Raw genomic sequence first — 24278 nt, 5'->3', positions numbered from 1 at the left:
CCCCCGTCCCCCTCTGCGGAGGCACTGTGCACTGCAGAGCGGGGCGAAAGGGACCACCCGCTGCTCAATAGCTCAAGCAGTTTGACGGTGGAAGAGAAAGCTCGCCTCTCATCGCTTCTGAATGAATATGACGCCATATTCACAGAACAGCCTAGCTGCACTGCGCTAGTTAGGCACAAAATTGAGACAGGTGATGCTTCTCCTTGGAAATGCAATCCTCGGCCGGTGAGTTTGGCTAAGAGGAAAGCATTAGACAGCGCTCTGGACGAACTGCTCGATACGGGCGTTGTCGAAAGGTCGGAGAGCCCGTGGGGTTTTTCCATGGTGCTGGTACCTAAAAAGGATGGGACGACCCGCCTTTGTGTTGACTACCGTCGCCTGAACGAGGTAACACGCAAGGATGCATATCCGCTTCCTAGCATTCCCTCGATCGTGTCCAATGTTGTCGGAGCGAAGTACTTCACTACGCTCGATGCTAGCAGAGGATACTTTCAGGTGGAGGTAGATCCCCGTGACCGAGAGAAGACTGCCTTCACTTGTCACAGGGGCCTTTTCCAGTTTATCCGAATGCCATTCGGTCTTGTCGGTGCGCCTGCGACTTACCAGCACCTGATGGACCGCGTCTTAGGTGATGCAAGGTGGCACTACGCTCTTGCTTACCTGGACAATGTCGTGGTATATTCACGAACCTTTGATGAGCACTTACGCCATCTCAGGGACGTGCTGGAGCGTCTGAGGTCGGCGGGAATAACGCTAAACCCGGCCAAGACTCAGATTGCCGAGACCCGAGTAACGCTACTGGGTTTCACGTTGGATAACGGTCGCCTTCTGCCGTGTGATGACAAGGTTCAGGCATTATTGAACTATCCATCACCGACAGACATAGGTGGACTGAGACGCTTTCTGGGGCTGGTGAACTTTTATCGTCTGTTTATCCCAGACTGCGCTGCACTGCAAGCCCCCTTGACACTTCTGTTGAGGAAAGGTGAGCGGTGGAGATGGGGTCCCGAGCAAGAGGAGGCACTGCGCAACCTCATTAAAGTGTTCGCGGAAACCACTGAATTAAGGCTAGCGGATCTCAGCAAAGATTTTGTGATCCAAACGGACTCCAGCGACCTCGGCCTAGGAGCGGTTTTGCTCCAACAGCACGAAGGTGGCTTGCGGCCGGTAGCTTTTGCTAGCCGCTCTTGACTCCCGCAGAGAAAAACTATTCAGTGACGGAAAAGGAATGCTTACTGCTGCTCCAATGACACACACATGGTATACATATTATGTGGCACATGTATATTTTGTTTTGCCAGGCAACTACTTCGGGATCCGATGAGTTAAGCTTCTCCGCTCTTCTGCACCGTCTAGCAGCATTTGCACTCTCCTTCCCCATAGCTAAACCACACTGGCAAATGCCAGTCAGAAGCGCTATCAAGCGGCTCCAGCGCAGTGTTTGACAGCGACTGCACAGTGATGGCGAATAGCTGCGTGCGCGCTGGTGCCAGTACGTCTACCTCGGCTATGATGTCACTCTTCTGGAAAGTACAGACTGGCGGCAGCGAGTCGCGCGCGGCAGCGGCAGAGTGCGCGGGAGATGCTGGCTCCAATGCGCCAGCGTTGTGAAATCACTGATCCTCGCGCATGCGCAGCACTGTTCTTGAGCCACGCAAAACTGGCTCGGCTAGGCCAGTGTAGCTAACGCTACAAAAAAAAAAGTCTATTTACTGGTCTTTTAAGCTGTTCATGTGTTTGGGTCTCTCAGCAAGGCACTTCCATGCTATGTGGCTATGTGGCGTGACATCAGGATACAGTAGGAACAGAAACTAGCTTTTAAAAACGTGATGCAAATAATTTTTCAGGGAGCAATCACTCTTGCCAGCATATTTTCTAGGCTCTTGAGGGCATGGTCTCTCATTTGATACAAGAAAACAAAACATTTTTGTGTCTGTACCCCTCTAACTTTGCATTCACATCTGCTTACGTGTCGCACCAGAAAACCGTTGTCACTGTTATGTATGCATACCTGCCAACTCTCCCGAATTATCCAGGAGACTCCCGAATTTGGACCTAATCTCCCGATTGTACGAATGTCGTCTCGAATCTCCCGAAAAGTGGCCACCACAACAGAGGCGGGTTTTTTTTCTCTCTTTTTGTTAAAATCATGCGCGTACGTCAGCCTTTCCTGCTGTGGAGGTGCTGCGGAAGAACACTCGCCACCACACTTCTATTTCATTGTAACCATATCGCAGAGTACCGTTGAGTACATTCTAGACACTGTGCATCTGGGCGAAGGCTGGCCGGCTGGCCGTGAGTAGCGCTCGCCACCGTACCGAAAGAAGGCGAGGGAAAAGGTACAGTCTCAATGGAAAAGGATGGCCAAAAGTGCACGGCGGCCGGAGCCGCGGTGCTGCAGAGCACTCCGATAACGAGATGGCGAGACTGTCGAGCACATTCCATCAAAAGAGGGGTGGCCGGCAGACCGGCGGTAAGTAGGCGGCCCCATTGTGCTTTGCACTCTCGATATCGGCGTGCCTGGGAGAAACAACGCCGTGTGTCGCAATCTTGCCGCTCCGGCCACCGTTCAGTTCATTTGCGTCTCCGTCTTGGCCCCCGCATTTTGTATGCTACGCCGCTCCCGTGGGGGTTGCGTGTTTCCAGAGTTCACTTAGAGTCAAAATCAAAGTACTTGCTAGTGTTTCTGGACTCATACACAGCTGGGTTTCCGTGCTTTGTGACTTTGCGGAAGGGTGACAAGTACGGATTCTGTACCACGTGCGCCTGTGAACTGCCTTGGTTCCTTCACAAGTAAAGAAGTTTGGTTCAAGCAGCTCAAAACAAACATCCTTACCCCTTCCTTCTCCAGTCTCAGTAATTTCCGCTATGCAAAAAGACCCCCCCCCCTCGCTGCGGTTTTCATGCTATGCAGGTATGTGTATGTTGCATGCATGCATGCGCACTCAATTTGTCATCAATAGTCCTTTAACACACCTGTCATTAATACAATAGTACAACCGTATCCCATTTCCATGTATGGATACACAATTGTACTCTGCAATGTGCTGGATTCCATTGCATGGTCACGTTGTATCCTTAGCCCACCTGCTTTGGTCTCCATGTGAGACTGGCAGTATTGAAAATAAGAGATATTAATAATAACAGTGCAAGAGACAGTGACAAATGACGAAAGACTCTGGGCCTTTTGTTGTGTTCCTGTTTTTTAACGTAAATTACCTTACCTTGATAGGTTTGTTTCACTAATGCAAACTACAATGCACAGGCACCTACAGTGAACAAGGTTGTGCTGCCAAGACCCCAGAGTGCTGCTACACCTGCTGCAAATGCGTCTCAGAACACCGCTGACTTGCTTGGACTTGGTGAGTTTGACTTCCAGTGCATACTAGTGCACTCCTGCTATTGAAGCCATTCATGATACTATGGTGATTACTAAACCATGATTAGATCATGATCAACGCTAATATGTTAGTAGAATGCAATAACAAGCAATTACATTCTTAACGTTTTGGAGAAACTTGGAAATAACTTAGAAAATGCCTTATTGTCAGACTGCTCTTTGAGCAGTGAATTGAACAGGAAGACGGTGGTGTGAATTAGAGAGCAAACAAAAGTACCGTATTTACTCGAATCTAGGCCGGCCCTGATTCTAAGCCGACCCCCGAAATTCGCAAGGCCAGAAAAAAGATAACCTTAGTCACTGTACTCGAATCTAAGCCGACCCCTCCACTTTCGCACTTAGTTTTTTCGAAAGAAACATCGGCTTAGATTCGAATAAATACGGTATTCTAGCTGACATTAAGAGAAATGGATGGTGCTAGGCAAGTCGTGTGGTGGTTTACTTGAATAGCAGTGTGAGTGCCAAGAAAAGGTGTGTTCTTTGGGACAAATCGGCAGTTCTGCTATTATGCAGGGATGCAGAGGAAACAAAGAGTTGTTTTTGAACACAGTGATTCCGCTTCTGCGCCAACTGCGCCAAGGTGCGCCAAATTGTGCTTACTGTGCCATCCTGATAATCAACGAAAATTGCGCCAAACTGCGCCAGAGTCTCGGATCTGGGGGTGTCTGTCACCGGCAATCGCACAGTCGGCGCGTCAAGCATGTGCAGCTTGATCTTGGGGTCATGAAAGTTAAAACCACGGACCAATAATTGTTCCGCTAAATAAACAGCGCTGGCACATGTGTGCCGAGTAAGCTATGACGCCATGCACGGCGCCGATGCAGCTTCTGTTGTGCAAGTCGGCTCGACAGCAAAACACTTTCTCCGCAGATGCTCGTGACACTAGGCCAATCGGCAGCTTGAAAGTGTGGCGGCGATTGATTGGTGGACGTCGCCTGTTCCAGAAACGCTGCTGATAGCTCATTTCAAACATCGCACGGCATGTAATGAAAGCAATGCTCAGTAATAACTACACGCGTGCTGCTAAAAGGTCTGTCACTTCTATTTCTGAACCTCGTGGAATCATATCTGGGATCACTAGTAATAGATATATGGAACAATATCGAATTTTCCGTGCTTCGATTCTATGGAGGTGCACGCGAATGGTGGGAATGCATTGACACTTTTCCTCAGATATACTTTATCCATGGATCTCCATCCAGAAGAACTTTTTCGTAATTCCTTCCACCAGCACATCCGGGTTTGTAATCACTCTGCAGTAAATACCCCCTTAAAAGGCCTTGCCCTGTCGAGCTCGTTAGTGCTATAGGGTTCCGAATCGAACTTATTGCTTGCTTTTTTAAAGAAAGTCACAGCTTCACCGCAAGGGTGAAGCAATGAATGCCATAGCTAGGATCTGATCTCACGTAACTCTACGAAACACTGGTTTAAGAAAATACGGCTGCTCCAGGGAGGGATGCTCTTTGCACGCAGTGTCTTCGTGTTGAGAGCGCAGCACGTAGAAGGGCATACGAGGTGCCCGCTGATGGCTGCCGAGATAGCGCGCAGGCCAGCGATCGCCACCGCGCCCTTAGAGTGAGTGAGTAACAACTTTATTAGTTTAAAGGGGCCCTGCAACACCTTTCTTAGTTATATTGGAATAGTCTCATTATTGACGTATGACTCTTCACGAGTCATATGCCGCGAAAATTTTTCGAATCCGTCAAGTCTAAGTGGTGTTACCAAATTATAGAGATCACGTTCCGCAGCTTTCTCCCTCAACTCAACGCCGCGAGCACGCGGAAAGCTAGGCAGCGAGTCGAGGGAGGCAGCGCAGAGGAGCGAGGCTCCGCCCAAGAGTGCCGGCGGAGTTTTTTTCTTCATTTTTTTCTCTCTGACGTCTGGACACAACCACGTGGTCTGTGCCGCCACTTCCGGTCGGCTTGCGTCGTTCTCGTCGAGCGGAGCCGATCGCACTGTGTATCGCGCGTGCTTGAAAACTGCGTGTCGGTTTGGTAATGTTGGGTGTGCACCTCGAACACCGTAGTGTTTTCATCGCTCTGCCAACCATGGAAGCAAGCCTGCGCGCTCGTTTGGAACGAATGACAGCTGAGATCGGTTTCGGCCCATACTCCGATACACCGCCTCGTAAGACGGCACTGGCAGACGACCCCGAAGCGCCGCCATTACCGGACGCCAGCATTGTTATCGGAGACGCGCTGCGCCCGTGCCTCGGTCGGTCGTGAGAACGTGCCGACGATGCAGTTCTCAGCTGACGAGGCAACATTCGAACGGCTGCCACTCTCAACGGCAACCGGCGATGGTCAAAAGCACAGAAATATTCACGTTTTCGGCACTGCGCATGGTGAAGAAAACGGAACCACGCAACTACGAGCAGACGAGCTGTCGGTGAGACCGGAAGTGCTAATATTGTTTGTTCGGTGTTTTTAACTGGATAACAGAATATAAACATACATATTATCTACTTATTGAACTCAAAATTAACAACGAAAGTAATAATGAGGGTGTTATCGTGATTATAACATCAGCCAATGGTGGAACTGCCGACAATCGCGTCATATTTTGTGGACTAATACATCATTTGTCGAGAGAAGAGGGAGCGATTTTCAGCTGACTTTGAGAATTTATTGTAAATTCCAGGCCGTGCGCATCGCTGTAATATTTGGCTCGCGTGTTCTCGGGAGCCTCGACTACTGATCGGCAGCGCTTTTTGAGCATGCTCGAAAAGTGTTGCAGGGCCCCTTGAAGGGGCGAGGGTAAGGGAGCCTAAGCCACGTAGGCTGCCAGGCTGTGTTTTTCGGTGACGTCTTCAGCTCGTCCCAGGACCCCCGTCTGGATGTCTCTGTCGTTGCTGGAGAGAAGGGCCTCCCATTGTTCCTCGGTCGGGGATGAGCGAATGAAGTTGGCGGCTGGAGGATCGTCCGGGCAGCCCCAGAGGATGTGGTTCAGCGTGGTAACGCCACCGCAGAAGCAGCAGCGCGGACTGATGACACCTGGGTGGATATATGGAAGCACTTGGGGGCACGGAAAAGTGCGGGTCTGAAGGTGTCGCCAGGCGATCTCAGACCGCTTGGGAAGACTGCAGTGAGGGAGTGGATAGGCGTATCGCTCGAGGCGATAGCGTTGGGTGATGTCGTGGTAGGTGACCAGGGGCTCCGGCATCGGGGTGTCCGACTCTGAGGGGCCCACCGCTCGGTCGACGAGTCCTCGTGCGTGTTGGTCAGCTGTCTCGTTGCCGGGGTGACCCGAGTGGGTGGGGACCCAGATCAGTTCAATGTGGCGCTGCTCATCTTGCAGCAGTAGCGGGCGGTGGAGTCGTAGGGTGGCAGGCGAGACGAGACCTCGCGCGAAATTGGAGATGGCTTGTTTGGAGTCGCTGAGTATGACTCCAGCGTTGGCCAATGTCGCAGCCAAAGTGATGGCCGTCTCTTCCACCTCGACGGCGTAGGGTGTTCGAACGGTGCCGGCCGTCATAGCCGGCCCAGACGGTGCTGAGGAGGGCGACACGGAAACGACTACGAAGGCGTCCCTGGGTGAGTCGTATCGGGCTGCATCCACGTAGACGACTGCCGGGTGGTCGGCGTACTTGGCGTGAAGCATAGCCGCACGGGCTTGGCGGCGACCGTCGGAGTGGCCCGCAAGCATATTCTTGGGTAGCTGCTTGATAGTGAAGGCCACTCGAACAGCATGAGGTAGTGAGACCAGATCCGGTGGGTGGGAGGAGGTGTCGTGGCCGATGGAGGAAAGGATGTGGTGACCGGTCGGCGAACGGTAAAGGCGTTGCACCTGAGCGGAGAGCGGTGAGCTTCAATCAACTCGTCGAGGGTGTTGTGTACACCCAGGTGGAGAAGACAATCTGTAGATGCGTTGGAGGGAAGGCCAAGGGCAGTCTTGTATGCCCGGCGGTGTCATGAGTAAAGGGGCACGGGGCGCGTGCCGGATGGCGGAATGCGTTGATGGTGTGCGGGGAATGGAAAAGTACCCGATGGTGTGCACCCCCGCCACGTCCACGCACGCCATTTGCCGGGGAAAGGCGCGTGCCACGCGACCCGAACTGAGGGGCAGAACCCCAGAGGAAGAAGCAGTCATTTTTCGGTGGAGTTGTCGAGGAGCAAGATGGTGCAAGCCAGCGTTGCACCCGCGACGAGAGCAGCAGGGCCCCGTTCTGGGGGCAGCGGCACGAGAGGCTCGGGAGGGTGGCCGTCGACCTTAGTGTCATCCAAGTGAGGCTCCCTGAGCTTGCAGCAGCCTCATCACAGCAGGTCGCAGGGCACCTACGACACTACCGCAGCTCAGCAAGACGACGGCGACCCACTGACAATCACTGGAGAGCCACATCGGCAGTTTGACCCGGTGGCACCAAGGGGAGACAAGAGTTAGGCCTACCTGGGCGAGACCAATGTTCTCGACAAAGGGCCGTAGAATCGGCAACGAGGATGACCAGCAAAGCGGCGGATTGACGACGACGACCCTAAGACGTTGACAGTAGCTGCAACGACAGGGCCGAACGTCTACTTTGGCACTGAATCGAGGCGACAAACACACACGAAGTAAGAACGTTCGATTCGCGTAGTGAGACTGAGACGCCATAGTGGCCAGACTTTCGTGCTAGTAGTGCTGGGTTGAGGTTAAAGGGGGTTGTTAGCTTCGTTTGTACAGCTTAGCACGTGTTCATATGTTTCTTCTGATTGTAAATTTTGAGTGTGTTAATTTTGTTGTTTCAGTGCTGTGTTCGATAAAGTGTGTTTGCCGTGACGCCACGGTCTCCCGCCTCTCTCTCTCTCCCAACTCCATCACATATTGCAAGCGTTCCCGAGATACGTGACAGGCGGATGAGAACGTCAATTTTGTCACGTTCCAATTTGAGGCAGCGAGTATAAGGAAGGCCGTACGTGAGGCGGGAAACAACGAAAGCGTTGACAAGGCGGAGCAGATCGTGTTCTCACATGCCCGTACGCCGCGCACAGAATGGGCGAGCATACGCGCGGTCTGCTGCACTGAGAGCGAGAGCTTGTCGATGGTGTGTGTGTTATGACGGTTGGACTGTAGTATCAGCCCGAGCACGTGGAGATGGGAAACGACTGGGACGGGAGTGGAGTTGGCGGGAGCCGTGATGGTGGGTTGAGGAGATTTATAGCGACGCCGGTCAGGGAGGTCGCATGAGAAGCAGGGCCGAGTTCGCCACCAAGAGACCGGCCGCGTGCACGTGGGACGTGACGACGTCGGTTGCGTGTTGCAGCGTCTGCTCGATGTGGCCGTCAGAACCCGACGTCACCCGGAGAGCGATGTTGTCCACGTACAGGGTGTGTCTGAGACCGGGGATATGGTCCAGCTTGCCAGGAAGCGAGTGGAGGACAAGGTTGAACAGAAAAGGCGACAATACAGCACCCTGAGCGGTGCCACGAGGGCCAAGCTTGTACGTGGGAGACTGGAGGTCTCCTATGATGATTCAGCCGTGCGGGCGGTGAGGAACGCGCGAATGTAGTTGTAAGTGCGAGTGCCGGGGTTGAGGGCATCAAGTTCAGCAAGGATTGCCAAACGGGAGACATGGTCAAACTCCTTGTAAAGGTCGAGGCTAAGGAGAGCCTTAGCGTCTGAGAATGTGGATGGGTCGAGGAGGTCATGTTGGAGTTGCAAGAGGGCATTTTGCATGGAAAGATGGGGGCAGAAGCCAAGCATGGTGTGGGGAAGGAGATGGTTAGCCTCTGTGTACGTTTGCAAGCGAGCGAGAACGACATGTTCTAGAAGCTTGCCGACGCACGAAGTCAGTGAGATGGGCCTAAGATTCTCAATTGTGAGTTTCTTGCCCGGCATGGGGATGAAAGCCACGCGAGCGTGTTTCCATGACTGAGGAAGGTTGCCGGAGGACCAGCACTCATTGAGGAAGGAAGTAGGGGTAGCGACCGAAGGAACGTATAGGTTTTGGAGGAGGTTGTTAGAGATGCGATCTGGACCGGAGGCGGAAGTGGTGCGGAGCTTAAGTAATGCCACGTAGACCTCCGCTTCCGTGATATCGGCGTGCAGTTCTGGTTTGGGGGCGCCGGAGTAGGACGTGAGAGGGTGAGAAGGTGTGCCAGGAGGTAGAAGCTGGAAGTATTTGGCAGCAAGGTCTGCCATGAGCAACGAAGTGTCGCACGGGTAGGCCCGGATCACTCGTTCTGATTGTTGCCAAGTGACTGACTTGGCGGATGCAGGGTCTAGGAGGTGGCGGAGGAGATGCCAGGTTTGCTTGCAGCCCATCTGACCGGAGAGCGCCGAGCAAAGCTGTTCCCACTGTTGGCGGGCAAGCACGGTGGTGTGTTCCTCGATCGTACGATCAAGATGACGATGCGGTGGCGTAAGCGACAGTTGTGACGTTGCTTACGCCAATGGTTGGTTAGGTCAGTGCCTCCTCTATTTTTCTGTGCCTGGGCAAAAGAGTGGAGTGCAATGGGAACGGACCGTCGGCGTTGGTGCGGCTTTTAGCCGCCGGGCACCGCCACCGTACTAGTCCCGCCGTGGCGTCGTTGCTCGCGGAAACGAATGCCGTGGCTGCATTCGAAGCTGCTGTATGGTTCAGTTTTCGGCTCTATTCGCGTTGTTTAAAGTATAATGAAAACTTGCAAACCTGGAATCATGAAGCCCTTGTCGTTCTCTGCAAACCAGCCAATTTCAAAGGCATGTATCTTTCGCGGCTATTTGATCGAGATGCTCGCGTGTCGTCTGCTAGCCCGGTACCAGAGAGCGCATGCCAGTGATGTGCGGAAAATTGTTTTCTCACCGTTACGTTCACTTGACTGAGAGTCGGTTTTACAGCGAAAGCTGTTATGAGATCATTTCACCGGCCGTTTTTGGCACCGTAGTTGTCCGCCGCCGCCGGTGTCCATAACCAGTATCGCTCGAAATAAGAAAAAACGAAATAAGAAAAAAATTCCAGGATGGAACGTGGTTCGAACCTAGGCCCTCTGCGTGGGAGCTCAGTATTCAACCTCTGAGCCATGCCGGTGCTTGAAACTGCTTTGCAAAAAGGTCCTATGCAGGCTTCATGTCGGGAAGGAACCACATTAGCACATGCAATATAGCGTGGTAGAAGAGTAAAATAAGCACCAAGCGTCGCACAACGCGAGTTCTGTAACCAGGCGTCACACAATGCGAATTGCGCAACGAGTAGGTTGTTCAATGCTTCCAACCCATTACAAAGGGCTCTGCCATAATTCTTCATCGTCATCAGGCACAGCATCAACAATGTGCGCATAATGCCTTACATGCGTTTAGCAGGTACCAACGCTTTCCGTAGAATGACGAAAAATGGCACAGTGCCTGCTGCCATACTTCTCAAAAATTAAAATGATTTATAGCATAGTGGGTCCCTCGCAAGTGCACTTGTATTGGTTGCCAAGGAAGCCCATAAGAGCATGATCCACTTCCTCGGGGTCTCAGTAAAATTACAATGATTTATAGCGTAGTGGGTTCCTCGCAAGTGCACTTGTATTGGTTGCCAAGGAAGCCCATAAGCGCATGATCCATTTCTTCGGGGTCTCAGTAAAATTCTTCGCCCCCCCCCCCCCCCCACGTCTCTCTCCCATGTCAACGTATGTTATACAGCATGACGGGAGAGGGAAATAGCGACCGGGCGTCACTCAATGAAGTGTCAAGTGGAGTGTCAAGTGGAAAGGCCTGTGAGTTGACAAGAAGATGGGCATTACAACAAAAGAAAGAAGAGTAGAGTTTTTTTTTTAGAAAAAAAAAACTTTCAAAAAAAGGGGCCTATGTCATGAATAAGGAGAGGACGTATGGACGACGAAGACGACGAAGTAGGAGGAGAAGCACGCGGAACAGGCACGAGCGCGTGCAGGGTAGCACACGGCGCGATGCACGTGACACGAGCCGTAAACGAAGGCAGCAGTTCGATGAGCTGGCATTGTCTGCGTGGCTACTGGAGAAGAAGGTCGCATTGGCAGCTACGTTCTGTCAACGGGAAGGCAGCGGACGTTCGATTCTGGAGGCCGTGACGCTGGCACTCCGTGGCGTGGCCGTTGACCTCGACGACGCTCGGGCGAGGCTCCTCGGAGGTGCTGCAGCACCTTGCAGCAATTCCGGACGCACCAGCAGCAGTCCCCCTTCAAGCTTCAGCCAGCAACAATCCCCGGGACGCCACGTCATCGGGTACAGCAGGGGCCGAGCTCGTACTTAGGCCTAAGCAACATAGACGCCTTGCCACGTCAGCGACTGGGAAAAGGCTTACGGCAGCTTCGCAGTCTGCTATGCATCGGGACGACAGTTCATCGGGACGACAGAGGATCGTCGGCGACATCGACTGGGGAACCAGCACAACGGAGGCTGGACTTACGGCGTGTAACGGAACCAAGTAAGAGTGTTCCATTGGCGAGGCCTAAGTGGCCAGACAGACTCTAGTAGCGACGCGAGTCGGAGGTGTAGAAGTACTGAGAATTATGTTTGTTTATTTTCGCATATTGCTCTAAGTGTTTGTAATATTTTCATTGTTAGTTGTTTTGAGTGTTTTTCTTATAGTTTTTCTTGTGTGCAATTAAATTATATTTGCGGTGCCTACCTGCGCCTTCTCAATCTATCTCCAACGAACACGCCTCCGAGATCTGTGACAGAATCATCGGTAAACCGTGAAACTCTTCCGTGCAATTCGCCCCACAATTAAAAGTGAAACACTTGAGTAAATGTTCCTCGCGGGCTCGCACATCGGGATTCTGTCTGCGAGCGCGCACTGCCGCCGCCTTGCGCGCTCGCCGCTCTGCAGCCTTGTCCATCCGGCGACTCCGAGCGCGCGCCAACAGCGAACGGGTTTTATTACACCGCGCCCCCAGCATACGTCGCCGAACGATTGCCTTCCACCAATGACACGCGCCATATGTGACATCATTCCTATTATATCTCGCATCTTTCATCATCAACTACAAGTACCGCCATCTAGTTTTATAACATCTCGCATCTTTTCATCAACTACAAGTACCGCCATCTAGTGAACACTCCAAGAACTAAACTAGAGGTGGCTACCTACTACTACAACTACATACATCGGGGACGACCGACCCACGCCTTAAGGAGCTTCGCCCCTAAAACATCTACATATGCCGCGCGCTTCTTGCAACACTGACCGATGTATGTGAACAGACGCTGTCGTTCAAGTATAAAGTCGTGGTGCCGACTCTCTACTTGAGCCAATGTGAAAAGCGTGAAAAATGGCGCGGCCTGTTGTCAGTTGCTTGAGCTCGTCTTTGTATTTGTCGACGGATTGTTGTAGCCTCAGTATCTGGCTCCTCAGCTCTCTTTCTTTTCTCTTCCATTTGCCCTTTTCGGTAGTGAGAAAAGTAGAAGCCAAATGGCTGTCGACCTGGACGCTTTTGTCGCATAGAGCAGCTTGCTCAGCCTCGTGTACTCATTTATTGTGACACTGTACATAATGATTGTCAGTTGTTTCGCTGGTAGCGCATGTGGTGTCCATGGGCTCCGATTCTTCAGCTTCGGGACCTAACGTCAGCGCTGCATGCACATGGTGGCGATCGCGAGGCAGCGTTGCTACTGGTACTACATGCATCCGTTGACTGTTCGGACGCAGCACGGTCACGCTTAGGGATACTTGCCATGCTTGGTTCAGTTGTTACCTTGGGCTGCGAACGTGAATGGTAGTCTGCAAAGAGTGACGATACTGCATCCTTCTTAAGGCGCCGCTTCTTATATTCTATGAAATCTTCGGGTTTTAAACAACGGCTCTGGCATCTTTTTATTGCCACCACGGTTAGAGCGTGATGAAAACAGCGTGGTTATGTTCGTGCTTCTTTCCATCCCCATGTACCTGTGAAAGCCTGCAAGAAGCACAAATGCAATTAAACTCGGATGCAAACACGAATTTGTGAGCTTCGTGATACGCGCGGCCCTTCAGCACCAGCTTCCCGTAGTCTACTTGCACAGCGCCACCATGCGACAGCGGCGAGCGGACACGGAGCACGTGCGCGACGGCCTGAGGAGAGCGTTCGCCCAGGCACTGAAAAATAGAGGAGGCGCTGTTTAGGTCCATGCAAGCGGCCCACAGGTGGGCAAGACGGGAGTCGATTGCTGGATTGTCCTCCGTAGTGGGGATCGAGGCGGTGACCGCTTTGAGGTCCGCTAGCAGCTGGTCGATCCACGTCGAGAGGTCGTCGATGTTGGAGGCGGCGGAGTGCAGCTGGCGTTCTCGGAACGCGTCCCAATCTGTATGGCAGGCCGTGTGTGGACGCGGCTTGCACGGGGAGGTGCGGACTTGAATGGTGACAACATAGTGGTCACTGCCGAGGGACTGATGCGTGTTGGACCAGCGCGCGTCGCGCACGCTGCGGCAGAAGCTGAGGTCCGGGGTGGTGTCGTGGCACACTGTTGCCGATGTGCATTGGTTGCGTGCAGTCGGTGAGCAGAGAAAGGTTGAGGTCTTGAGCGAGTGTCATGAGTAAGGAGAGGACGTATGGACGACGAAGACGACGAAGTAGGAGGAGAAGCACGCGGAAAAGGCACGAGCGCGTGCAGGGTAGCACACGGCGCGATGCGCGTGACACGAGCCGTAAACGAAGGCAGCAGTTCGATGAGCTGGCATTGTTTGCGTGGCTACTGAAGAAGAAGGTCGCATTGGCAGCTACGTTCTGTCAACGGGAAGGCAGCGAACGTTCGATACGGGAGGCCGTGACGCTGGCACTCCGTGGCGTGGCCGTTGACCTCGACGACGCTCGGGCGAGGCTCCTCGGAGGTGCTGCAGCACCTTGCGGCAATTCCGGACGCACCAGCAGCAGTCCCCCTTCAAGCTTCAGCCAGCAACAATCCCCGGGACGCCACGTCATCATGTACAGCAGGGGCCGAGCTCGTACTTAGGCCTAAGCGGCAGCGACGCCTGGCCACGTCAGCGACCGGGAAGCGGCTTACGGCAGCGTGGCTAACCAACACGTATCGGAGCGACAATTGAAGAGGATCGTCGGATACATCGACTGCGGATCCAACCCCACGGAGGCGGGACTCATGGAGCTTGACGGAACCAAGTAAGCGTGTTCCATCCAGACTACGACTCGACGGCGAGGCCTACGTGGCCAGACACTCTAGTGGCGACGCTAGTCGTAGGTCTCAAAGTACTGAGAAGTGTGTTTGTTAACTTTCGCATATTTTTGTGGTTATAAGATTTTCTCTGTTAGTTATTTTGAGTGTTTTCTTATAGTTTTTCTTGTGTGTAATTAAATTATGTTTGCTGTGCCTACCTGCGCCTTCTCAATCTATCTCCAGCGCACACGCCTCCGAGATCGGTGACAGCGAGCTCCCACAGCATCCTTCCGGGCCCATCGGCCTTGGGGTAGCCCCAGTTAGGACGCTTGACGTTGAAGTCGTTGAGAATGAGAAGGGGGGATTTCGCTACTCTTGCTGCAGCGGCACGGAGCAGGGCGAGAGGCGACGCATTTTGAGTGGTGCGCGGGGGGTTGTAGACGTTGAGGAGAAAGAGAGAGGGCTGTTCACAGTGTTGAGGTAGTATCTCGAAAAAGACGTGGTGGACTTCAGGGAAGGGTAGATCAGCTCGATTGACGGCGACCGTCCGCGTGGTGAGGACGGTCGTGATGGGATAGGGCAGAGGATGGTGAGCTGCTTGGTTGTAGGCGACCAAACTCGAGAGGGAAACGTTGGCGTGACTTTCCTGTGGTACGATTGTATAAGGGGCGGCCGAGGCGTCTAGTTGTTGAAGGTGGAGAAGGAGGTGGTTAGGCTTTGGACGAAAACCACGGCAGTTCCACTGCCAAACTGTGATGACTGATCGGTCAGCCATTATTAACAGCGGAAGGTGACGCCTCGGCTGGTGTTTGCGAGGGTCAGGCGGTGGAGGAGAAGGTGATGAGGGCATGGAGGGGTGGCTTGGCTCGGATGCTTTCTAGTATGTCAGTTTGCAGGGTATAGACTGTTGATTGGAGAGATTGTAAGGACGAGGCGGGAGGATAGGCGCCGAAGTCTGTGCGCAGGGAGTTTAGAGCTTTCGTGTTGTGCAGTGAGAAGCTGGTGGACGGAGTTGAAGCAGCTATCCAACCGTTTTTCAAGATCCACCAGGGCCGTGTTGATGGCTACCTGTACCTCTTCAGAAAGGTGAAGAGATTGAAGGGGGTGTTGGGTCTGCGGTGCTTGCTAGTGCATCTTTCGGGGGTCTGAATGTCCATGTCTGAGGAGGAGTCGATGGGCAAGGGCAGAAAGGATGGCTGGGTGATAGCTGTTTCCAGCTTTTCTTCAAGAGCTTGCTGTTGCGCTTGGAGGGTATCAATCTTGGTCTTCTGAGCCGCAATTTGAGCGCTTTGGGCAGTGAGCTGTTGTCGGAGGGAGGCGTTTTATTGCTGCAGTGCAACGACTTGCGGCTCCGAGGGCGAGCCGGAGGTGCTGTGGGGCTGTGTCGAATGCGTGGGCTAAGAGGCGGGTTTAGGCACCGCTGGTACGAGGGGCGGAATGGCAGTGACCGACTTGCGAGGTGGGGGTGGTGAGGGACCACATGCAGCTTGCTGGGGAGAGCGCGCGGCCGCCGGGGGCGCATCAGGTGTCGAGGGGCGAGGGTCAGGTACCAGGGCCTTTAGACGTTGAGCGTGCTGCACGTAGGGGTGTTTGCAGTTGGAGCTGTACATGGAGTGATGCCCGTTGCAGACGATGCAGCGGGGAGTGCAAGTGGGTGGCGATCCTTCTGGCGATGGGGGGTGAGCGGCGCCGCAGCGATGGCACCGCTCCTGCCGCGGCTTGGGGCACACGTCGGTCCGATGGCCAGTCGAGCGGCAGTTGAAGCAGGCTTCCACCTTGTTGCGGAACTGAAGGAGACGGAGCTGGACACTATGGTAGAAGATCCACCGTGGTAGCTTTGTGTCCATGAGGGTGACCAATATGTGAGGGGACTTGCCCATTCGGCGACCACCCACAACAGTGAGGGTAGGATTGCTTGCCTGGAGGTCATCAAGGATTGCTTGGTCTGTGAAGTCGTCAAAGGCGTGGTAGAGTATGCCCCTTAGGGCATCGTCTGGGGGTGGGACGTAGAGGTGGACGGTGAAGGTGTTGCCGGAGACCGTGAGGTAGGTGGTGCGCAGGTAGGCTTGGGCACGAGTCGAGTCCACGACGCTTAGAGTAAAGATGTTGTTGACAGGGTGAATCCGCACCATGTTGCGAGATGTGGGCGGGAAATCTTGCAGGCTTGCTGCTTGCAGCAAGGCGGGTGTACAAGTGCCAAGGCTGTAGCTTGTATGTTCTACGGGGCTTTTTGGGTGGCCTACGACGTGAATCATGTCAGCTGGGAGACGAGGAAGTGAAGCGCGGCAGTGGGGATGTGGAGGCGAGGCACTTGCCCGATTCGATGGCGGCGATGACGACAACTGGGAAGTCGGCGTGCGGTGGGCTTGGCTATGGCGGCGGCAAGACGCAAGGCTGCTCGGCGTGTCTCTTGGGCATGGAGGCCTGGCGACTGCCAGGATTGGTCCGAGAGTTCCTCGAGGGACACTTCCTGTTTTTCGACAGGGTACTCTATAGCGGTGGACAGCTAGGAGATGGGCGGCGGGCGGCCGGGCGGTCACTCCGTCAGTGAGCTGGTATGCAGGTGGCCGCACTCGAGCTAAGCCTAACAGGCCTAGGTCGTTGCACGGCGTGGTCAGAAGCTTTCGAAAGCTCTCCCGGGCCACCCCGGGCGAGTTTCGTGATAAATTGGGTGTCGAAAGAATCCAGGTAATGTGCTCCAGCCACCTGTGAAGAAATTATTCGGATAGGGTCGAAAGGACTGGCGCGATGGCCGAAAATTGGCTGAGCCGAAGTGAGGTGCGACTGCTCTCGACGGTGATCCGCCCCCTTCCTTCCACCCTTACCCCCATATTCAGAAACGCTGCTCGACTTGAACTTGACTTCCCACTGCCTTGGGCAGCGCGTTTGAAACGCGTTTGCGCTGCCTTGGCACAGCCTAAAGGCAGCGCGTTCGAAACTCGTTGAAGGCGGTGGCAAGTCAAGTTCAAGTGAAGGAGCGTTAATGAATACGGGGGTTCGAATCAAAGTTAAAAATTGCTCTTCGAGCGACACCCCCTCCCCCTTCTCGTCTTTTCATGCTCGTGCAAGACGGGCATGCTGGGGGTTTCCTCCTCTCTGGTTAGACGGCAGGCCTCCCAAGCGGGGTGATGTTGCGCATGCACCCTCCGAGCGACGGAAATGGGACGGCTCATTTTATCTCTGCTTCAGACGCATTCGTCGACCCCACTCGCACACTTTTACTCACGGTAGAACATATGATGTGCGGGAGGGGGGATGCTATCAATTTGGACTTTATACGGGACATGACGGCAAAAACCCGTCGAGAGTGTCATATAATTCTTATCGCAATAAAATCTCATCTCATTAATAACAACACGCCTCCTGGTTGGAGCAGCCGCAATTGCGTTTTAATATGCACAGCTTTCAATAGCGGGCCCATCGCTGACGGCCCACTGTGAAGCGGCTACGCCATGTCACACGTCCGCCACTCGCTTTCCAGGGTCAATAGCTGACGGTTAAAAAAAAAAACCAGTTTCGCGTGATACCAACAAATTGTATTGTTATACGAAGTAAGGCTGGCAGCTAACTCTTTTGGATCCGATCTCGCGTAAATCAACAAAACGCTGGTTTAAGGGAATATGGCTGCTCCAGAAACCGAAGCGGTTTTCGTACTGTGAGGTCTCTGATCGCGCCCTGCCACGGTGGTCTAGTGGTTATGGTGCTCGACTGCTGACCCGAAGGTCGCAGGATCGAATCCCGGCCGCGGCGGCTGCATTTTCGATGGAGGCGAAAATGTTTGAGGCCCGTGTACTTAGATTTAAGTGCACGTTAAAGAATCCCAGGTGGTCGAAATTTCCGGAGCCTTCCACTACGGCGTCTCTCATAATCATATCCTGGTTTTGGGACGTTAAACCTCAGTTATTATTACTATTAGAGTTCTCTAAACGCGAAGTAGGCGATAAGAGCACAGCAGGTTTACGAGCCATCTCCTGATGCCTCAAGATAGTGCCAGCGACTGCGCCCTTCGAGCGATGCAGTTCCCCCACCCTTCCCACGGCGTCCCTTCATGCTCCTTATGAAAGAGGGCGGGCTCATCAAAGAGAGACGTTTCCACTCTGTTTGATGAGCAGTCGACGGCAAGCCCGCTCGCGGGAAGATGTTATCGCATGCGCTCTCCGTGCGACAGAAACAGCCGGCTCGTTTAATCTCCGCTTCAGCCGCGTTCGTTGCCAGCGCTCACGAGCTTTTACCCGCGTGTAGAATGCGCGGGGTGATGTTATCAATTTGGACTTTATACGGAAAAGTACGGCAACGGCGACTGTAAAAACCCGCCGAGAGTGTTCATATAACTGCTATCGCAATAAAAATTTTTAAAAATTCAGGAGCCATTCCACTCTGTGAAGTGGATTATAAGCGAAGCTGTTTCGCGCACGGCACAGTGGTGACATGATGGAGGACAGTTTGGTATATAAGGCTAGGTTGTTAACGGCCAGGGTGTTAACGTTCAGTACGCAATATTAATGCGAAAGCCTTAGATTTATGCTTCATCAAACACGAAAATTGACTGTCGGCGGCTCAATCGATTGATGCAAAAAATAATCATGTGATGGCGTCATCATGACGTCATAGGTTGTCAAAACTTGTGACGTCATCACGACGTCATAGATCGTGAGAACTAGTGACATTATCATGGCGTCATGTATCGTAATGTCACCTGATGACGTCATCACATGACATCGTCGCTTTGCACTGCTTCCGTGATCGGTGCGCCGATCATGGAGGCAGTGCAAAACCAGGTGAGGTGCAGAATTAAAGCATGCAAAGAGGGAGGGGGTGGATCAACACATCGATCGAGAAGAAAAAAGAACCTGCCTTTCGCCTTGGAGTCGTCTTAGGGGAGTACATTGAGGACATTGTGACTCATTAGCATTGAGGCACTATAGTATGTCACGGCGTTTGTCTACAACGTCTGCTGATAACCACAGATGTATCTTGAGTTTTATTTCAAAAAGTACAATTTTATTGATCCGGTATTGTTTACTTGCTAGTGTCGAAAATAATCACCGAAGAGATTAATCCGGAACACTCAGCTGCATGAGCCCTTATTTTTGCATTACCGAGTAAAATATGGAGTTCTCCTGAGATGATTTTTTCCAAGAGATTTGCATTGAATGGAAATATTTCTAGCTCTTCTTAAGAGCCCCATAATAATTATTCATGTGCTTGAATGGTAATGCAATTTGCTTCTCTAGTGCACTCCAAGATGTAAAATTAGCTGCTCCAGAGTGCTCCCAGATGCAAAATTATCTGCTTCAATGTGCTCCAAGATGGAAATTTTTGCTGTTCCAATGTGCTCCAAGATGGAAATTTTGCTGCTCCAAAAATTGCTCCAAGTCAGAAGTCCTCAGTAGCATCACTGTGAACATTGTGGGGATCCGAGACACACCCGAGGCCTCTGCGCGGGCATTTTGCCGTTCTGCTAATCCCTCCCCTTTCCCACTCTCTCGTGACGGCAAGTAGCGCCATCTTTCGCCACGCATCGGTTCTCATGGTGGCGCTGTGCGCGGTCTCGAAGCCGCGAGATTCGGCTTGAATGAGACATGTGCGCACCGGGACAAAGTCTCTCTCTCCTCGGACGGCACTAGGTAAGCATGTGTTTCCTTCTGGTCCGCTGTCTCCTTTGGGAATCGCTGGACTGTAGCTTCCCTAAGTGCCTCGGCATCCTCGGCGAGCGTGTTTACCTTTGTGTTACCTCCGGTTCCATACGTTAAAGGGGCCATGACACGGTCGCCCAAAGATTTGTGGTTTTCAGCGAAGGCTAGAAGTAGAGGGTCTATTATGCCTATACGGACTTCAACAGTGGGCCGTAAAAGACTATTTCAGTGCAAAGCAAGACCTAGAAAGAGATGCCTGAACTAGCATGGCCTCGACTCCCATTTTCGACGCTGTTCACTACCCACATGCGGCGGTTGTACTTGAGAACCATGTCTAGCACAGCAACATTTGTGCCATGCTGGAACGCTGCGCAGCACAGCTCTGGTGTGGCATCCCAAGAACCGGTGGTCCTCGTCGAACACCACACGGCACAGATCAAGTATGGCAGCTCAGGGATCGGCGACCCTTATTTGAGCCAGTGTCTCAAGCACTGACACCTGGAACCTTGGAACCTCCGACAGCCTCGACCTAGCCTGGCTCCGCAGTTCTCCACACCTTGCCATGCACGTCTCGCTCGGTAGAACTGTCTCGTTCGCCCCAGGAGCCCGGAAACTGCTGTCAACCTGGCCCGATCACTGCGAGCACGCGCCTTGTGCCACCGTGCTCTCCTTTCTTCTTTGCCGGCTGGGTGCTGGGTTGTCCACTCTGACGTTTTCGTGCGATATCCCGAGAACGAACAATGGCGGCGCTGCAGTTGCGGCGATGTGACGTCACAGCAAGGACTCGCTGGCTCCATGGCCGAGGAACGCCTTTTTCAGCGCCCGCCGTGTATCCACTCTTTCTCAATATCGTGGTGCTTACTGCTTTCTTGCAATGCAAGTCTCCCAAGGTAGAAGGTGGATATTTCATTACTAGCAAAAGTTAAGTAAGCTGCAGAAAGTCTGAATAATATAGCGTATAATGGGCAAACTCCCATCCGAACGGAAGATATTCGTTGCAAGGAGCAAGACATTCGTTGCTTTCACTGCGCACTCCAAGAAATCTGTGCTAAAGAAACATTTACGCTAATGGTTCTCACTTCTTTACAACTTGGCACACACTTCACGGGTAGAACATGTGTCCCGAAGAATTACAAATAAAATTAGGACGTCTTCAATTCTCTGACTACTCTGCGGTTTGTCGTCCAAATTATGTCTGCCTCGGCCGATTATCTAGGTGACTTGACAAAGTTGCGCTTCCTGCTACAGGAGACTTTAGATGAATCTGTCTGTCATAAAGAATCGCTTAATATATCCACAACATTAAACAAAATAATACTGCCACACACAAAATGGTTTCCAAAAATGCTGAAATGTTAGTGTACTTGGATTATGTAATGATTTCTTCTCAAGAGTCTTCTGGGATTATGCGGCTGTATACCCTGATTGGCATGAACTGCTGGTCCGATCAACCACCGCGTCACAAACGGTAATGTTAAATTCACATGGGAGCGCTGTTGATAGCAATTGCTTGCAGAACAAACTCCTGAAAGTCAAAATGAGCATTCTGAACTGTTTCGACGGCGTTCTCAGCAACATGGCTCATGTAATAATTAAACGTAAAAAGGATAAAAACAGCCCTTAAAAAATGGGGACAAGTAAAGAATGACACACGATGCGCACAAATTTTATTGTGGCAAGGCAATATATAGAAAAGCAAGCCTCCTAGCACATGCGCAGATCCCATCGTCATGAAAAGACATTAACGAGAAGTTTCAAAAAAGATTAAAGATACTCCTCACAATGGTGACTCGTCATTAACAAAATACAAGCAACTAGGTACACGTGAACTTAAGGTGCATCGTTTAAGAAACTGATTTCTTCCTTTCTAGGAGATAACGATGCTGTGCTGACACACGTGTCGCCCTTTGGATTTTGGTCTGTCGTAAAGGCAGTATGTAAAATTCAAGTACTGTTACAACAGACTTTTATGTAAACGCTGAATGGGTCTGTTATAACCGGAGAGAAGTACGAGTCACAAACATGGTCTTATTTTAACGGGGGACCAAAAAAAAAAGATTTTTGGAAAATCGCATTTTCAGTTTCTGTAGCCCATTTTCTATCTGATTCCAAAATATCTTCACTGAAAACTATGTAGAAGTGCTGTAAAAAATTTTTTGCGTCTGCTGACTTGGCGTAAATTGCGGAAATAGCAAAAAAAAAAACAGCGTTTTTCAAAATTATTGCTTAGGAACGGCGCAACTGGGCGCCACCATTTTGGGCTCGTCGTCAAGAGCATTTCTCAGTGTTCAAGTTCTCCGTTTCAGCTAGCTCCTCCATTCAGTAACAAGCGTACAAAAAGCACATGTTTGAAGTTCAATTCAAGGCCTCTGATTGGCTGCTTCTGCCGTGATGCTCACTTTGGGATCGTCGTCTGCTGCTTGTGCGTCGCAAGGTCGAGACGCGTTCGCACTCGTTCTGTGTTCATGGGTCGACGATAACTAACGTTTTAGTCTGGCAGCTGCGAGCGGAAGCTCAATAATGAGGTTACGATAGCGCGCCGCACTCGTCGCGACCATCGCAGACGTGCGTGGAACATCGCAGACATGCGACTGTAATAATGTTGACTCGTTGGACCCGCTGTTAGAGGTTCTTCTTATCAGCACCTCGGAGCTTATGACGAAGACCACCGCGGGACAACTCTTTGTACTTGCAATCGAGCGTGACGTACTTCGAAACATCGGGCACCGTGGCCACGCACATAGGCCTCCCAAGCTCGGCCAGGGGGCGCTGTGTCGCACGCGTTTCGCCGCCTTTCTTGCAAAAACCGGTCGCTCCTCTTCTGGCACCTGCCTTTTGACTGCGCTGTCTCCGCACGTTCAGGCACCCTGGACATGCTGTTCTCTGCTCGCCTTGCACGTGCAGCTTCACGTGTCGCTTGCTCTGAAGGTTTAGAAAGATAGCAGAGATGGAAAAAAACGTCTTGACGGTGCGAATCTCACCAGAGGAGGACGGTTGATCGACCAGCTTTGCGGGCCCGAGCAGGTCGTCAAGGACGGTGCTGTTTGTGCGAGCGCTACGTGCGTGCCGATGCTGAACGGGCACATTTCTTTGACATGAATTGGGAGGTGACTGCGCGGGTTCTATAAATATGTTACCGGTAAAACGCACATTTGTTGCGGCAGTCCTGTTTACTCGGAGCTATCAGCAAACATCCAGCACGCTTTCGCGTGCGTTTTCTATTGATAACATTTCGATTGCTTGGATGCCAAGTTCGTCGTGCGGCTTTAAATTTATCATGAGCTTAGTGTGAAGAGCATAAATTTACATCTGCCCTGTTGAGTCACTGGCTGCATCGCAATGCGCAGTGTTCAGTTTCGTGGGAGTTTCACTTTTGCCGAGGTTTGCATCGGATGACAACAATGTCGGATCGCAAGTGTAATGCCACCTTGGATTTTTTTAGAGCTCCCTTTGACAGCATAATGATACGCGCAAAAAAATAAATATTTTGTCGCATATCTGTACACGTGTGCTTGTGCGATACTCTGTCACGCGGCCCATATCGCAACACCCTCGCCCACGATGTGAATAAAAGCGCTTGGCGCGCGGTGGGGCGGGGGCACTTTTCCTTCGGCACTCTTGGTCATCGCTATGTTGCTGGCATGCGAATAAAGCATGTTTGAATACTGTCGGCGTCTTCATACCCGGAAGCCCTGGAACACGACATAGTTCTTGGCAACGAAGTTCTTGGGACCCTGGTGGACTGCCACAAGAAGACAAGTCAGCGAAACGATGTCGGCGCACTTGGGGCAAGTAGAACCCTTCGATGAATCTTCAGCAGATTGGGCTAGTTATGAAGAATGGCTCCAAGCATTTTTGCGGGCTAACAAAGTCTCGGAGGACCAGAAGGCTGATACCTTGATAAGCCTAGTAGGACCGAAGACATACGCATTGTTGAAGTCGTTAACGTCTCCTGAGACTCCCGCTAAGAAGTCTTTTGAAGAACTTCTAAGCTTACTGCGAAACCACTTTGTTCCTAAACTGTCCATTATCGGCGAAAGAGCCACATTTCATCGCCGCTCACAACTGCCGCAAGAGATTATTACTCAGTATGCCGCAGAGCTGCGTAGACTCGCGCAAACTTGTGAGTTCGGTACTTTTCTTGATCAAGCGTTAAGGGACAGATTTGTTTGTGGTTTGCTTCGGGCTGACATACAACGAAGTTTATTTGCAGAAGACAATCAGTTAAAGTT

General features: G+C 52.1%; 1 protein-coding gene across 4 annotated transcripts in view; it reads left to right on the top strand.

Annotated features, from left to right (window-relative positions):
- The window catches only part of LOC119372691 (stromal membrane-associated protein 1), a 224849-nt gene that overhangs the window by 93600 nt on the left and 106971 nt on the right, over nucleotides 1–24278 (top strand). For all 4 annotated transcript variants that reach the window (XM_037643135.2, XM_037643140.2, XM_037643138.2 and 1 more), the window contains one exon: nucleotides 3266–3362. In XM_037643135.2, the coding sequence (XP_037499063.1) occupies nucleotides 3266–3362 (97 nt within the window). The remainder of the gene's footprint in view (nucleotides 1–3265; nucleotides 3363–24278) is intronic.

The sequence above is a fragment of the Rhipicephalus sanguineus genome, chromosome 10 (genome assembly GCF_013339695.2).
Source record: "Rhipicephalus sanguineus isolate Rsan-2018 chromosome 10, BIME_Rsan_1.4, whole genome shotgun sequence".
Classification (NCBI taxonomy): domain Eukaryota; kingdom Metazoa; phylum Arthropoda; class Arachnida; order Ixodida; family Ixodidae; genus Rhipicephalus; species Rhipicephalus sanguineus.
Note: the sequence above shows the minus strand (reverse complement) of the source record. Positions and strands in the feature narration are given on the sequence as shown.